The 14,383-nt window shown below is 40.1% G+C and overlaps 4 protein-coding genes across 4 annotated transcripts; 2 read left to right on the top strand and 2 right to left on the bottom strand.

Moving 5' to 3' along the window:
- Nucleotides 1-2,056: 2,056 nt before the first annotated feature.
- Nucleotides 2,057-3,122, top strand: LOC103869919 (stem-specific protein TSJT1). The gene is made up of 2 exons (XM_009147996.3): nucleotides 2,057-2,702; nucleotides 2,801-3,122. The coding sequence occupies exons 1-2, from the start codon at nucleotides 2,132-2,134 to the stop codon at nucleotides 2,989-2,991; spliced, it is 762 nt and encodes a 253-aa protein (XP_009146244.2). The 5' UTR covers nucleotides 2,057-2,131; the 3' UTR covers nucleotides 2,992-3,122.
- Nucleotides 3,123-3,458: 336 nt separating this feature from the next.
- Nucleotides 3,459-5,386, bottom strand: LOC103869918 (ribosome biogenesis protein BRX1 homolog 2). The gene is made up of 8 exons (XM_009147995.3): nucleotides 5,114-5,386; nucleotides 4,868-5,009; nucleotides 4,565-4,643; nucleotides 4,336-4,460; nucleotides 4,146-4,247; nucleotides 3,983-4,051; nucleotides 3,804-3,902; nucleotides 3,459-3,724 (listed from the first exon to the last, which is right to left on the bottom strand). The coding sequence occupies exons 1-8, from the start codon at nucleotides 5,320-5,322 to the stop codon at nucleotides 3,587-3,589; spliced, it is 963 nt and encodes a 320-aa protein (XP_009146243.1). The 5' UTR covers nucleotides 5,323-5,386; the 3' UTR covers nucleotides 3,459-3,586.
- A 134-nt stretch (nucleotides 5,387-5,520) lies between these two features.
- On the bottom strand, nucleotides 5,521-9,029 carry LOC103869917 (WD repeat-containing protein 44). The gene is made up of 6 exons (XM_009147994.3): nucleotides 7,115-9,029; nucleotides 6,880-7,037; nucleotides 6,730-6,781; nucleotides 6,558-6,640; nucleotides 6,362-6,455; nucleotides 5,521-6,263 (listed from the first exon to the last, which is right to left on the bottom strand). Exons 1-6 carry the CDS (start codon nucleotides 8,682-8,684, stop codon nucleotides 5,683-5,685), a joined length of 2,538 nt encoding a protein of 845 aa, XP_009146242.1. The 5' UTR covers nucleotides 8,685-9,029; the 3' UTR covers nucleotides 5,521-5,682.
- Nucleotides 9,030-9,603: 574 nt separating this feature from the next.
- LOC103870148 lies at nucleotides 9,604-13,224 on the top strand. Its single transcript, XM_033292719.1, has one exon. It carries the CDS (start codon nucleotides 9,604-9,606, stop codon nucleotides 13,222-13,224), a length of 3,621 nt encoding a protein of 1,206 aa, XP_033148610.1.
- Nucleotides 13,225-14,383: the final 1,159 nt, after the last annotated feature.

Here is a 14,383-nt window from a genome sequence, read left to right as displayed (position 1 = left end):
AGTTAGCTCATGTTTGTACTGTATCAAATCATTGTGATCGCTCAACGTGGTCGCTTTTTTGGGTTAGGAGATAAGCTTAATCATGACTGCTTGAGGAGTTAGAAGAATGTTTCTGAATTATGGCCGTTCTCATAGTCGACATTGTTGATCCAAGATAGGTAAATAAATTAGCTCGCTTTTGTATGAACCGGATCAAAACCGGTTGATGTTTGATGTTTATAGTCGAAGATCATTTCGGTTTGGTTCGTAGCTCTAATCGCTGTGTATCATTCATAGACATTCCTTGTTTGGAATCTTTGGATGTGTTAAAAAGGGAAAATTCCAACGAGCAGAGTCTCAGAGTAATTGATGGGAATGACGTGGATCCAACCTTACATCCACAAGAAATTGATTAACGTTGATCTAACTTTCCCTTCATAATAAATCGTGTCGGTAACTTTACAAAGGCGAAATACATAATCGGAAAGGGGAGTTATCGAGGATGCAATTAGTAGAAATCTCACATTAAATCATAAACAACCTTGTTTATCTTATCAATATGTTTGATAATTTTATCATTTTCAGTTTGTTATTGTTTTCATCGAATAGATCCATAATTTCTTACGATTAAATTGAAAGAACTACTATAGATTTTTTTAACGCTAAATTATTATAATACTAGGGTCGGCCCGCCCTACGGACGGGATATTAGTTAATTTGATATTCACTAAATGCTCGAGTTGAAATTTGTTTTAAGATTCAAGAATTCGGTTATCTGTTATGTCTTACTTATTAGTATGCGGTGGTATAGTTGTTTTTCGATTATTTTTGCTTTGGTATTGTATCAAATTAACTAATTGTCTAACTCATAATTATAGATGTACAAATGTGGATTTGTGATAAAGTTTGATGACAATACTGTTTTTTTTAATTCTTATTCATAGTGGAGTGTGCATGTGTCAGAAAGAGGTCTATAACAACTTTTATGTTTTTGTGTATGGATTTTAAATATATATCATTTTGTATAATGCATACTTGTTCTACAACATTTGCTTGTAAACTAAAAAAATTGTTTTCTATATTTTTAAAAAAGAAAATATTTAGTCTAGAATATAACATGCACATATGTATTGACTATATATAAAAGTTGAGTGTTATTTTAAAATGACATATGTATAGAGATTTTTTAACCATTACTTCACTGACACAAAACATTTATAACTGTAAATACCTTCTTTTAAAAGCAAAACTAATAAAAGCGTATACAACAAATGTATTTTGATATATATTATATGCATCAAGTTATAAAGGTTGGAAACATTGCAAAACTGTTTGGAGCAAAGTTTTTAACTTCACGATTTTCATCTTGACGTCAGTTCAGTGTCGGCCCTCGCCACAAGCAGAAGAAGCATGGGCTTCCAGCTGACATGATAATAAGTATTTTCGCGGCCACATGTTTATAAAAAATGACTTTAGCCTAGTGGTTCTAAGAGAAATTACCAGTGCTATAAGTGCTGGGTTCAATTACCTTTAACTGCATTTATTTATTTTGGCCCTAAATATAAAATGGGACACATGTCACTCCCAAAACACACGAATTGATGACGTGGCTTCACGGGAGAGAGGCGAACATTTCTTTATATATATAGATTATTATAATTATAAAAAAAAATAAATAGACGATAAGACACATTATATTGATATAGTTGCCTTAGACAGAAATATAAATATCTCAATGTACCACTACTACTGGGAACCAAAAGATTTGACAGAAATATATAATATCAAAAGATACTACTAACATATTACAGAAACCATAAAAAATGCTACAATTATATAGCGTTAGTGAAAAAGAAATTAGTACTTTTTCTAACGTGGCACGTTAAAATATCGTATCATTACAAAGATAGACTAAACAAACGACAAGTAGTTGGATTTAATCAAGTTGTTTATTGACTAGATTTTGACAAAATGGTAAAAAAAGAAACGGATAAGAACACGTCGGACATTGGTCTTATCTAAAATCCAGAATCCAAGTCATCATCACGTGGAATCACCTCCTATAAATATTCTCTTACATCAACACTTTCTCCTCACCACCACAACAACAACAACAAGCACAAGAACAAAAGATTCAAACAAAACTCAAAAGATGTTGGCTATATTCCAGAAAGCTTTCGCTCACCCACCGGAAGAGCTCAACAGCCCGGCGTCTCACTCCTCCGGCAAATCCCCAAAACTCCCCGGAGAAACCCTCTCCGACTTCCTCTCCCTCCACAAAGACACAGCTTTCTCCATGACCTTCGGCGACTCCGCCGTCTTAGCCTACTCTCGCCCCCAAAGCTCTCTTCGCCAGAGGCTCTTCTGCGGTATAGACGGCATCTACTGCACCTTTCTCGGCGCGTTAACCAACCTCTGCACGTTGAACCGACAGTACGGACTCACGGGGAAGAACACGAGCGAGGCAATGTTCGTGATCGAAGCTTACCGAACGCTCCGAGACCGCGGTCCTTACCCTGCTGATCAAGTCCTCAGGGGGTTAGAAGGAAGCTTCGCCTTTGTCGTCTACGATACTCAGACCTCCTCTGTTTTCTCGGCTCTGAGCTCTGATGGAGGAGAGAGTCTTTACTGGGGGATCTCTGGCGATGGATCTGTTGTGATGTCTGATGATGTGAAGATTATAAAGCAAGGATGTGCTAAATCTTTTGCTCCTTTCCCTACTGGTAAGTCAAAAGGCACAAGTTTTTCATGAAAGAAACAACATTTGTGACTTGTGAGTTAGATCTGAAGTGTTTGTTTGATGATTTGTGTTTGTTTGCAGGGTGTATGTTTCACAGTGAGACGGGGCTTAAGAGCTTTGAACATCCGAGGAACGAGATGAAGGCGATGCCGAGGATTGATAGTGAAGGTGTGTTATGTGGAGCTAATTTCAAAGTGGATGCTTGTTCTAAGGTTAATGGGATTCCTAGGAGAGGAAGTGAAGCTAACTGGGCTCTTGCTAATTCCCGTTAATTTATTTTATTTTAAACTCTTTGAGTTGTTGTTCTTTCTGCTGTCTTGTTGCATTTTCTTTTTACTTACTTTGTTTTATGTAATTAGAGGGCTTTGATGCTATATCAATAAAGAAACTAAATTGCATCTTACATTGCAAAGAGCTACAGATGAACTTTATCAGTTTGCAAGAAAAATAGATAAGAAACAAACAAGAACATTTAAGCTTTTGAGCCATAAGAATGTGTTTGATGATTCTGTGAATTGGACTCTTGATGCAATATGAATAAAGAAACTAAATTGCTATGGCATCTTGCAAAAATTCAACTTTTGATAATAATATAAGAGAGAAGAACCAAAGGAACAGTGAAGACTGAAGACATGAAAATGTATTGTTTCTGAGAATTTTGGGTGCTGATTGCTTATACTTTTGCTACAGTTTTTGCAAAGAGATTTGGTTGGACTCTTTACTTGTTTAAACTCTCTAATTTGCTAGAAAAATGTCAACTTTTGATCCATAAGAGGGAAAGATAAAAACAGAGTCGAGAACAGTAAAAAGACAAAAAAAAAAGTGATGGTTGTGTGAATTTGGAAGTTTACAACAAGAAAAACTTGATCATTCATCATCCTTCCACATGTCTGCAAACTCATCAGGCTCCAGTGGGTTTGAAATCTCATGCATCTTTTTCCTCCTTTTTGCTTTGATCTTCTTTGCAAACTTCCCAGCTTTATTCCTTTTCTCCAATGCTCGGATCTGATGAACAACATTGAAAAGGAACAAACAGGTGAATCAGCAAATGAGTTCTCATCAAGCGGAAGAGAGAACACAGTACCTGGTTTGGAGATACGTAGAATGGGTTCTCGTAAAGGGTTGGACCTCCAAAGCTTCCTCCAAAGATCTTAATCGGGTTTAAACAAAACCTTGGACCAACCTGTCATCAGATTTTCATTTCAATCAACACTAACGAATCACAACTACGCAAATGATTGTTACTAGTAGGTAAAGCCAAACCTCGACAAGGGTCATTTTATCCAAACCACCACGCGCAACCTTGTCTGCCTCGTTATGAGGTACTGATATCTGAAACAGAAGATAAAAACAGACATTGACTAAGTTAAAAACCACACTGAATCAAAGTGTAACAGCAACAGTTGATCTCTGAGATGCAACCAACCTGGTAATTACGGAACCAGATATGGTCATCGACAATGGAGAAGGCAAAAACATGGTCATGGTAAGGTTTAGACTTTCTGTGTTCCTTGGGGATTCCAAATACCTGCAAGAGATAGGAAGAGAAAACTATTTAGCATGAGGTACAAACTAAGCTAACAAGGAACATAAGGGAGTGAAAATGGGAGAATGACCTGTGTTAACATCTCTTTCAAGAGTTTCCAGTGTACATCTTTATCAAAGTTAGATGAGAACGTCAAGAGAGGGCGTGATCCTTTCAGATGATTTCCAGTGAGTTTCAGCTCCTCCATTGTGTGAACTTCACCATATAGAAAATTATTGAAACATGAGATACGAACAAGAACATATAAGCTCCACCAAGAACTAATTCTGAAACAAGATAGGAGGGGTTGGAGAAGTTACCAGCATTAACCAAGAACTTAACAGAAGGTCCACTAGGGGACTTGACCATCCACATGTAAAGATCTTTATGCTTCCTACACTGAAGTCCATAACAAAATAAACGCATAACAACTTCAGTTTCTTTGGAAAATCAAGATTTTGACAGCTTACTACTTCATACAATTACAAGCAAAACCAGACATTAAGAGTAGAGTGACAAAGGAATATCATCAGTACAATATTTGTTCCATCTTCTATGTATCAAACTTGATTATAAAAGCCTCTTAAAGAAGATCAGACTACCAAAAAAGAAGGAAACTTTACCTCGAAGAACAAGCAGGAAGAAGAGCCCTTAAGCTCAACAAGCTCATTAAGAGTCGCGCCTTTACTGCTCTTAGCTTCCACCTTACTATCTTTCTTACAATGAGGCAGAAGTGAAACTATGTTCAACATCAGATGCCGATACCTTCACAAACAAATTAACAAACAAACAAAAAAACAGATACTTTATTATTCTTCTACACCATCAAACCAAACTAAACTCAAAACTCAAATCACAACTCGCTTCACCTGAAACTAATCCGACGGGAACAAGTAACGAGAACCTTCTCTTTATTCCTGAACCCAGGCGCAGACGGAGCAGACGCTTCCTTAGCTTCCTCCACATCTTCTTTCTTATCTTTCCAACCCAAAAGAGTTCTCTTAGGTCTCTCCGGAGCAGAATCGTCCTTCACCGGAGCCGCCGCTTCCGCCTCGCTGTGCTTTCTCTTCCTCCCCATTCTTTTTTCTCTAAAACAGAAACAGCGCTAAACTCTTTCTAGGGTTTTAGGACAAGAGTCAAAACCTAAAAGACAAAGCTGCCTTTAACTCACTTCACGATCACCAAAACGACAACGTTTCGTTAATACAATATGGGCCTAACTTTTTAATGGGCCTGAGGTCTGACTACAAAAAAAAAAACCAGCTGTTCGTGTCTGTAAACTCTACAAAAGATCAGTATACCCTCTGTGTAACAAATCAGTTTAAAAAAAATCGAATGAAGAAAAAAAAAGCTCGCTAAGTAACATTACAAACCTCACTCGATTTTTTTTTCTTTACCACTCTGTACACTTTTTTATCTTTTTTTTTTCTTTATAATATCAAATCCTTATGGGCAAACCAAAGTTCTGAAACGCTCTAATCTCTCCTCTCAAACCTGCAGTGACTATCACCATCCCCCAAGAAGCAGACACGTTCCCCGAGTTAGACAAATCCGAACTCAGACGGTTCCCACTTCTGTTCCTCCCAAACAGCAGTTTCTCCTCAGGCCAAGTCGCTGACATTCTATCGAAGAAGTATCCGTTCGTCGCGCTCGAAATGATCCCGTTTCTTGGACTGTTGAGTCGGTCCAGAGTTGTTGTCCCTGGTTGGTCTACAGGTGTGGGCGGATGGTTAGCTGTGGAGACTTCGTCTAAGTTGTTGTTGGCTCTGTTTTGGGTGGCTCCCCAAGACTCTGTTGAGGCCATCCCGGGCCATGAGATGGCTGCAGAGACGTCTTGGCTGTGGAAATGCTCGTAAGAGTTTGTGACTGTGACGTTCTTGTTGCTGTTGCTCTTGCTTGGTCGAGAAGCAGGGGATTCGTACTTCCATATGTACACGTTTGAATCCTCGCTCGCTGACACTACGTATTTGCCGTCTGCTGTGATTGAGGCGGAGATTTGGCTGCTCGTGTTTCGAAACCCTGTCAATAAGATAGTAGGTGTAAAAAGATTGATTACTTTTGCTTGCGAATGAAGTAACAGAAGACAAAGCTTGAAACTTTGTTTGTTTTTGTTTTACCTTTGAGTTTGGTAACTAGATCGGTCCCATCAACAACGCGGATCCGAGAGTCCGAAGATGTGACAAGCACTTCAGATGAGCTTCCAGGCACAAACTATGGTAATGAAATGAGACACAAGCAAGCAACTTTTAGTGCCGTCTCATGAACAAAGCCTCAGATTTTGCTCCTGAAGAAGTGAGTGATTCTCTCATTTACCTGGAAACCAGTTATCTTTTTCTGATGAGCTTTCTTCTTCTTGTTTTGTAGATTTATCTGGCTTTTTTGTTGCAGCTTGTTATCTAGAAGGAAACAGAAAAAAAAACACTTATGTTAACGCATAGGAAACAGCAAAAAACAATAATTACATTAACAAACTTCATTCATTTACCTGATGCAGTGTAAAGACGACAGCTACCTTTGTATGAACCAACCAAAGCTCCCTTCAAGTTTCAATAGATTTTTTTAAGAAAATTAGGAAACTGTTTAAAGCCAAAAGATACTGACTTCAAATAATAATGACATGGCAGATTTTGTTTACCTGGCCGTCTGGAGTGTAGCAAGCAGAAGTGACCATCTCATGAAGATCATACCAGTCAACTACTTGCCGATCCGGAATGCTCCAAACACGAACTTTTGCATCCAACGAACCGCTGATGAAGTATCTATCATCAACCGGATTAAATTGAATGCAAGTCACTGTCCCAATCAGTAGAGTAAACTGTTATTTAGATAAGCACAGAAAGAAACAGATTAAATTAATATTAGCTACTAACCATAATCACTGTGGGAGAATACTTTCAAACAAGTGTGGGTAGACAAGCTCCACAAACGAACTGTCTTATCCATTGATGCAGACAGCAAATCCTGAGACTTGGACCAAGCAAGGTCAAGCACATCATCCAGATGACCATGAAACGAACAAAAGGGTTTATCCGAGAGCCCAAAAACAGAATCTGGAACATATATGTTCTCCAAACTCAACGACTTTCTACTCACAGAACTCCTCCCTCTTCTCCTCGGCGACATGGTAGTCGGTTCAGGAGATCCATTACTACTAGCCAAAAGAAACAGCTCCGGTCTATCCAGCAACAGCTCTCCTCTCTTCTCAGCCTCAACCACTTGCCAAACATGAATGACGCAATCCTCGCCAGCGCTAGCGAGATACTTACCATCCAAACTAAACTTAATGCTCCAGATAGAGCCGTTATGCGCTTGAATCTCCTGCGTCTTGTACATCGCCGTGAGCTCTTTGGAAGACTTCCCGTACTGTCTGACCCTAACTCTCTCCGGCCCGTGGAAAGAAGATTCCTGAGAGTCATCCGTAGCTGAGCTCGACCTCCGACCGCCTCTCTCCGATGACGTGTCTTTATCGTCACTGCTTCGTCTCTCTTTGCTGTAACCAGTCACAACGCTCTTTATGCTCTTGAACCAGCTTCCTTTCTTCTTAGACTTTGATGTGTTATTATTATTATTATCTTTACTCTCTTCATCATCCTTTGTTGTTTTGGTTGATGCGTTGTTGTTGTTATCAGAATCCTCCACGTTCTGTCTTCTCATAAGCTCCTGAACAATGGGAGAGTGTCCCACAGACATCTCAAACTCCTCCATTGTCATCTGCGTGTCGGTCCCCACTTCCTTCACCTGTTTCCATGTACTACCCTCTTCTTGAATCTCGTTCACCACAAACTGTTTCCCGTTGTCTAGATTCTTAATAGTACACACTTCCACTTCCTCATCCACTAACACACAATCAGAACTTCCTTCTAACCGCAAGGGATCACTGACTGTTCCCACATTGCAAAGCTTAGAGTCTAAACAAGAACATGAGTTACCCTGAGGAGGAGGATGATACAGACGGTCACGATCGCTGCATTGGCTAACGGAACAATCTGACTTCGATCTCACCACGAAGGAAGAACAGCCGCCGACAGTTTCAGAGCAGTCTCCGTGATCTCGCCGGACCAGCTGATTACACGAGATCGATCGAGAAATGTCCGGACCGGAATCGGAAACGGGTTTTAACCGGGATTGAACCGGTTCTCGGTTTAGGCCCATTTCGGTTAAAAGCTTAGAGCGTCTCTCGGAGACGGAGGCGGGCTCGGAGATCCAAAGGTCGAACCTTGACGCGCCCATTGGGAACCGAGGGACGGGGAATGGGTGGTGGCGACGGCGGGGGGCACCACCACCGTCGGGGTCATGAGAGGAGGAGATCCGAGGGGAGGATTCGGAGTCGTAATCGGAGTTGGAGGCGGAGCAGGAGCAAGAAGAGGAAGAGACTAAGCGATCAAGAGAGTCGTGGAAGGGCTCCTCCTCTTCCTCCTCTTCCTCGTGGTGGTTGCTCATGGTAGGTTTGGAGAAGCCAGCGAAGGCATTCCCATCGGAAAATTCCTCCGCCGGTGATTTCGATCAAACAGAAAGACGCAGACTTTTTTTGGGGGAGAGTTAATAACAATTTGTGAAGTCAAAGATGGAAACTTTTGTGGGGATTAAGCGTGTTTTTTTGAAGAATTCGAAGAATCAGATTGTGGGTTTTCGGGAAGAAGTCAGATCCGATGAAAGGCAAAGAGAGAGAGAGAGGAGAGAGAGGTGTGTTGGAGGTTCGGAGATGGCTGTGTGTAGAAATCAATGGAGAGAGAGAACAAAGTTTTATTTTGTTTTGTTTTTTTTTACTTTTTTTTTTTCTCTTCGCTCTGTTTTAATTTCGTTACCTCTTTGCACTTTGTAGGCGCTGAAAACTTGTTTAATTTTTTGATTAGATTTTCAATATTTAATTACATTTTAATTTCCGACAATATAGAAGGTATATGATTTGTAAATTGACAATAATTTAAGTGGCCATATGTTTTGCTTACAGACCATAATAAATTGAATTTGATTTTAGAGTTTCTGTTTAATAAAAGAAAGGCGTGTAGCATACTGCCATTGTTCCAGTTTATTTAATTTTCCTTGATCGTCGATTTATTATATTTATTAACAGAAAATTTTAATATTGTATTTTCATTACATTTTTATGTATGATACGGCAAGTGTTCTTATAGAAAGCACTTCTGATAAAATGCCGACACTAGTTTTGCTGGTTTTCTGGTTCAGATAATTTATTTTGGTTTTATACAAATATTTTATTTTTTATTAATATATGTAAACAGTTAATGAAGAATAATGAATTAACAGCTAAAATCACAAAATAATTACTGTGATAGTTCGTAAAAGCAAGTTTAAAGTCAAAAATGTTCCATTCTCAGATATGCTCACCTGTTGTGAGATGGAGGAATTAAGCAGCTCAGGAGATCGATTCACGTGGGCTGGAAAGAGATGGGAAAAATGGATCAGATGCTGTTTAGATAGAAGTTTTGGCAACAAAGCTTGGCTGGAAATATTTCCAGGATCCAACCAAACCTTCATGGAGAAACGAGGTTCCGATCACAGGCCTGTTTGGTTGAAGCTGTGCGACTCTCATGAGGACAGACGAGGTCTCTTCCGCTTTGATAAGAGGTTCCTCCGACGACCTGACATTGAGAAAGAAATTAGTGAAGTTTGGTCTAATCAACATCATGCTGCAGGGACCAACGTAGCTCAAAAGATCAGGAACTGCAGAAGTATTTTAAGCCGTTGGAAAAGGAAGGAAAACTTCAATGCCAAAGATAAAATCAGGTCTCTCCAGCTTAGACTTGAATGGTTCCAATCCAAACCTTATCCTTGCCGTTTTATGGTTGATCTGATCACAAGGGATCTCTTGCTAGCCTATAAAGAAGATGAGTTGTTTTGGAAGCAAAAGAGCAGGGACAAATGGTTGGTTTTTGGCGACAGGAGCTCCAAGTTCTTCCATGATTCTGTCAAAACCAACAGATCAAAGAACCAGCTTCTTAAGCTTAAAGATAAGAACAACCATGATCAGTGGTCGGATGGTGCCAAAGCGGAAGTTGCAGTGGAGTACTTTTCTGAGCTTTTCAAATCTTCAAATCCCACCTCTTATGAACCGGCGTTTGAGAGCTTCCTACCAAGAGTGTCAGGGGAGATGAACGAGCAACTAACGAGACAGATCTCCAAAGACGAAGTGACCCTGGCCATTTTCTCTATATGTGCAGACAGTGCACCGGGTCCTGACGGAATGACCGCGACTTTCTTTCAAAAATACTGGGGGATTCTAGGAGATCAAGTTACTTCAGAGATACAGCAAGTCTTCTGTTCAGGGACCATGCCTAGGGAATGGAATCTCACATACCTTTGTCTCCTACCGAAGATATCAAATCCCGACCTCATGACTGACTTACGCCCAATAAGTTTGTGTTCGGTTCTCTACAAAGCGGTGGCTAAGATTTTAGTCAAGAGGTTTCAACCTCATCTCCACTCCATAGTCTCTGTTAACCAGTCAGCCTTCGTGAGAGATAGAGTGATCTCGGATAATATTATCATAGCTCACGAAGCTGTCCATGCTTTAAAAGGCCACCCACAGATCTCAAAGGAGTTTATGACTGTCAAAACTGACATGTCAAAAGCCTATGACAGAGTTGAGTGGAGTTATTTGAGAAGTCTGTTGGCAGCTTTGGGGTTTGACAACAGAGTGGTGCAATGGGTGATGATGTGTGTAACAACGGTAACATATTCGGTGCTCATTAATGACCACCCGTTTGGATTGATCACACCTCAGAGGGGTATTAGACAGGGAGATCCTCTTTCTCCATTCTTGTTTGTGCTATGCACCGAAGGTCTCACCCATCTCCTTAATGTGGTGGAAAGGAATGGCTTGCTTGATGGAATGCAGTTTGCTAGCGATGGCCCTTCTATCCACCATCTCCTCTTTGCAGATGATAGTCTATTCATGTGTAAGGCCTCACATGATCAAGCTACGGTCCTGAACAGAATTCTGCAATATTACGGCAAGGCTACTGGTCAAACCATTAATCTGCAAAAGTCATCCATTTCCTTTGGGAATATGGTTGGAGAAGAGACCAGAGCGCAAGTCCGAGTCATCATGGGCATTGTTAGTGAAGGAGGAACCAGTAAATATCTCGGTCTGCCGGAATGTTTCTCAGGATCAAAGGTAGATATGTTGTCATTTATTAAGGATCGCTCACAAGCAAGGCTGGACAGCTGGTACCTCAGGCAAATTTCTCCGGGAGGAAAAGAGATTTTGTTAAAATCAACGGTTGGAGGAATGCCGGTTTTTGCAATGTCTGTATTTCGTTTGCCCAAAACGGTCACCGCCAAGATATCTAGCATGATGGCTAATTACTGGTGGGGAGATGATTCAAACAAACGGAAAATTCATTGGATTGCTTGGGACAAGTTATGCTTACCTAAAGACCGAGGAGGCATTGGCTTTAGAGACCTTGAATGCTTCAATCAGGCTCTGTTAGCGAAACAAGGATGGAAGATCTTAAATGCACCTGATTGTCTACTGTCAAGGTTCCTCAAAAGCATATACTTCAACAACGGTGATTTCCTTTCAGCTACATTGGGATCTCGGCCCTCCTATGCCTGGAGAAGCATCTTATTCGGTAGGGAGTTGTTGCAAGAAGGAATTCGACACAGAGTTGGAAATGGTTCAGCGACAAAGGTGTGGCTGGATAAATGGATCGAGGATCCTGTCGAAGGACTTAGAGCCCCATGGATTAAAAACTACTCGTTTGATGTCAACCTGAGAGCAGCTGATCTCATTAACGTAGAATCAAGAAGGTGGGATGTGAACAAACTTGCAGAAATTTTTGTTCCAGCGGACGTGGAGATTATCATGAAAAATCAGCCGGTTGTGAACAAGGAGGATTTTGTATCCTGGAGGTTCAATAAAAGTGGACAGATTTCAGTCAAATCTGCTTACTGGTTAGCGACAGACATGAAGATGAGAATGGCCCTCCCGCAAGCCTTTGCTCTCCCCTCCCTGAACGGCTTGATAGAGAAAGCTTGGAAAGTTCAAACATCACCTAAGCTGAGAATTTTCATCTGGAGAGCTTTAAGTGACGCTCTCCCGGTTTCAGATCTTATCATTGGAAGAGGCATGAAGATTGATGGGAGATGCCAAACCTGTGGTGATGAGGGTGAATCAATTAACCACTTAATCTTTCTATGCCCTTTTGCGAGACAGGTGTGGGTGTTGTCCCCTATTCCTTATCCAAGAGAGGGGTTCAGTACTTCTTCTGTCTTTGCAAACTTTGAATTCCTCTTCAACATACGTAAATCTCGTAATGTACAAAGCGAGGAAGGTAGAGTTTGGCCTTGGGTTGTCTGGAATATATGGAAAAGAAGGAATGGTTTTTTGTTTGAAAATCGCTGTTATAATCCACTAGAAGTATCAGCCAAAGCAGTCAGAGATGCGGAGGAATGGTTTGTGGCCCAGAGCATTGAGAAGGAGTGGAAAGAATTGGACAAGATAACCCCACCAGTACCTGAACGTCGATGGTTTCCGCCCAAACCAGGTTGGAAGATGTGTAACGTTGGGTTTACTTTTGATGGCAACAAAAAAATTGCAGGTGGTGGGTGGGTTTTAAGAAACGAGAGGGGGGTGGTTTTACTCCACAGCAGAAGATCTTTTGCAGGGATCAAAACAAAGGATGAAGCAAGATTTGAGGTTCTGTTGTGGGCTGCAGAAAGTATGAAAAGCCACAGACAGACTAAGGTCATCATGGCTGGTGAATTTAGTGAGCTTTTTGGAGCAGTGCAGAGGCCAGAGGCGTGGCCATCCTTTCTATTTCAGGGCACGGAGATACGAAGAGAACTTTTAGGTGTGGAGGAGTTTGAGTTATCGGTGGTTAACAGAAGTGCAAACAGAGGAGCTTTTTTCATTGCTCAAAGCGTTACAAATTTGGGGCTTGCTAATTCGTATGTGGCTGCAGGGCATCCTCCTTGGTTATTTGAATTTTTTGTCAATGAAAGTCGACTCCTCTGATGGCCGGTTAAGTTTTTTGGGTTAGATAGCACTACATTTGGCTAGTAGGGTTCTTATGTGAGTGGAGTAATGGGAGCTGTGGGTTAGCCCCTCCTTTTGGTATAGCGCCTCTTGGTTATGTTTTTTGTGTACTGAGGCTTTAGATTGTAATGGTGCTGTTACCCTTGTGGTAACTAATGGAATGAATCATCCTTTGACGGAAAAAAAAAAAAAAAGTCAAAAATGTTCTTCAGAAAGTTATTATAGTTAAGGTTCGTGGATTATTTTTGAGCCCACAGATTATTTACATGAAGCAAGTTTAGGACTGTTACTTTAGAGTTTTTTAATATTGAATAAATCGGTGTAACAAAACAGTATAAAGCTCTTACAAAGTGTGAGTATCACATCACAAAACTAAACCATCAATTAACCGATTTAACCATCCAACATATCAAATCACATATACTTTCAAGAAGATGATGATTAACACAATCTATACATCTTTCGCTTCAAAGGCCCACAAAAATATATAATGGAATAACAACCATAAGCAACGCTCAAAGTTGAATTTCTTTAGTGATTATACGAGGTTTATATAACTTTATTTATTTTCATAAATTGGAAAATTATAATTTAAAATGAGAAAATAGTGAAAAACAAGAGTGAGGGAAGAGAAATGGGCCTAAGGCCCACAAAGAGTAAATGCAGAGAGAAGAGGACAGCTAATCACATGCCCCTTCCCTACTCTACACTTCCCGTCCCACCGTTATTTACACTACATCCCGTTTCTTCTCTCTCTCGGGACCATTTTTTTGTGTGTTTACTGATTAATACTTATTTTATAGAATGCTAATCAAAGAGATTAAACATTTAGCAAACGTTAACAAAAGAAACCAAAAAACATATGACAACTAATGATATACCGACCACGAGTATAAACATGTTTAAGACACATAGACATGAAAATATCAAATCACGAGCTGTAATTATTATTATTTTTCTATTATGGGTTTAAACTTTAGCTGTGGACGACAAAAAAGAGAGAGGGTAGATTTGTTTGTGGAAGTTTATTGGAATCCTAGATCATACTGGCTTATTAGTTTAGTTTAGTTTTCCTTTTCTTCTTAGCAAGATGTGTCCAACAGATTTACTTTTATTTTAGATCTTGTTCTATAAACAT

This window comes from Brassica rapa, chromosome A05 (genome assembly GCF_000309985.2).
Source record: "Brassica rapa cultivar Chiifu-401-42 chromosome A05, CAAS_Brap_v3.01, whole genome shotgun sequence".
In the NCBI taxonomy this organism is placed as follows: Eukaryota; Viridiplantae; Streptophyta; class Magnoliopsida; order Brassicales; family Brassicaceae; genus Brassica; species Brassica rapa.
Note: the sequence above shows the minus strand (reverse complement) of the source record. Positions and strands in the feature narration are given on the sequence as shown.

Excerpts from the sequence above, each read along its gene's own strand:
- LOC103869919 (XM_009147996.3), top strand. The coding sequence starts at position 2,132 with ATGTTGGCTATATTCCAGAAAGCTTTCGCTCACCCACCGGAAGAGCTC. Across the intron at positions 2,703-2,800 it reads TTTTGCTCCTTTCCCTACTG|GGTGTATGTTTCACAGTGAG; the intron begins GTAAGTCAAAAG and ends GTTTGTTTGCAG.
- LOC103869918 (XM_009147995.3), bottom strand. The coding sequence starts at position 5,322 with ATGGGGAGGAAGAGAAAGCACAGCGAGGCGGAAGCGGCGGCTCCGGTG. Across the intron at positions 4,461-4,564 it reads TAAGTTCTTGGTTAATGCTG|TTCACACAATGGAGGAGCTG; the intron begins GTAACTTCTCCA and ends TATATGGTGAAG. Across the intron at positions 4,248-4,335 it reads TGAAAGAGATGTTAACACAG|GTATTTGGAATCCCCAAGGA; the intron begins GTCATTCTCCCA and ends TATCTCTTGCAG.
- LOC103869917 (XM_009147994.3), bottom strand. The coding sequence starts at position 8,684 with ATGAGCAACCACCACGAGGAAGAGGAGGAAGAGGAGGAGCCCTTCCAC. Across the intron at positions 7,038-7,114 it reads ATTCTCCCACAGTGATTATG|TGACTTGCATTCAATTTAAT; the intron begins GTTAGTAGCTAA and ends TGATTGGGACAG. Across the intron at positions 6,456-6,557 it reads AAAAGATAACTGGTTTCCAG|TTTGTGCCTGGAAGCTCATC; the intron begins GTAAATGAGAGA and ends TCATTACCATAG.
- LOC103870148 (XM_033292719.1), top strand. The coding sequence starts at position 9,604 with ATGGAGGAATTAAGCAGCTCAGGAGATCGATTCACGTGGGCTGGAAAG.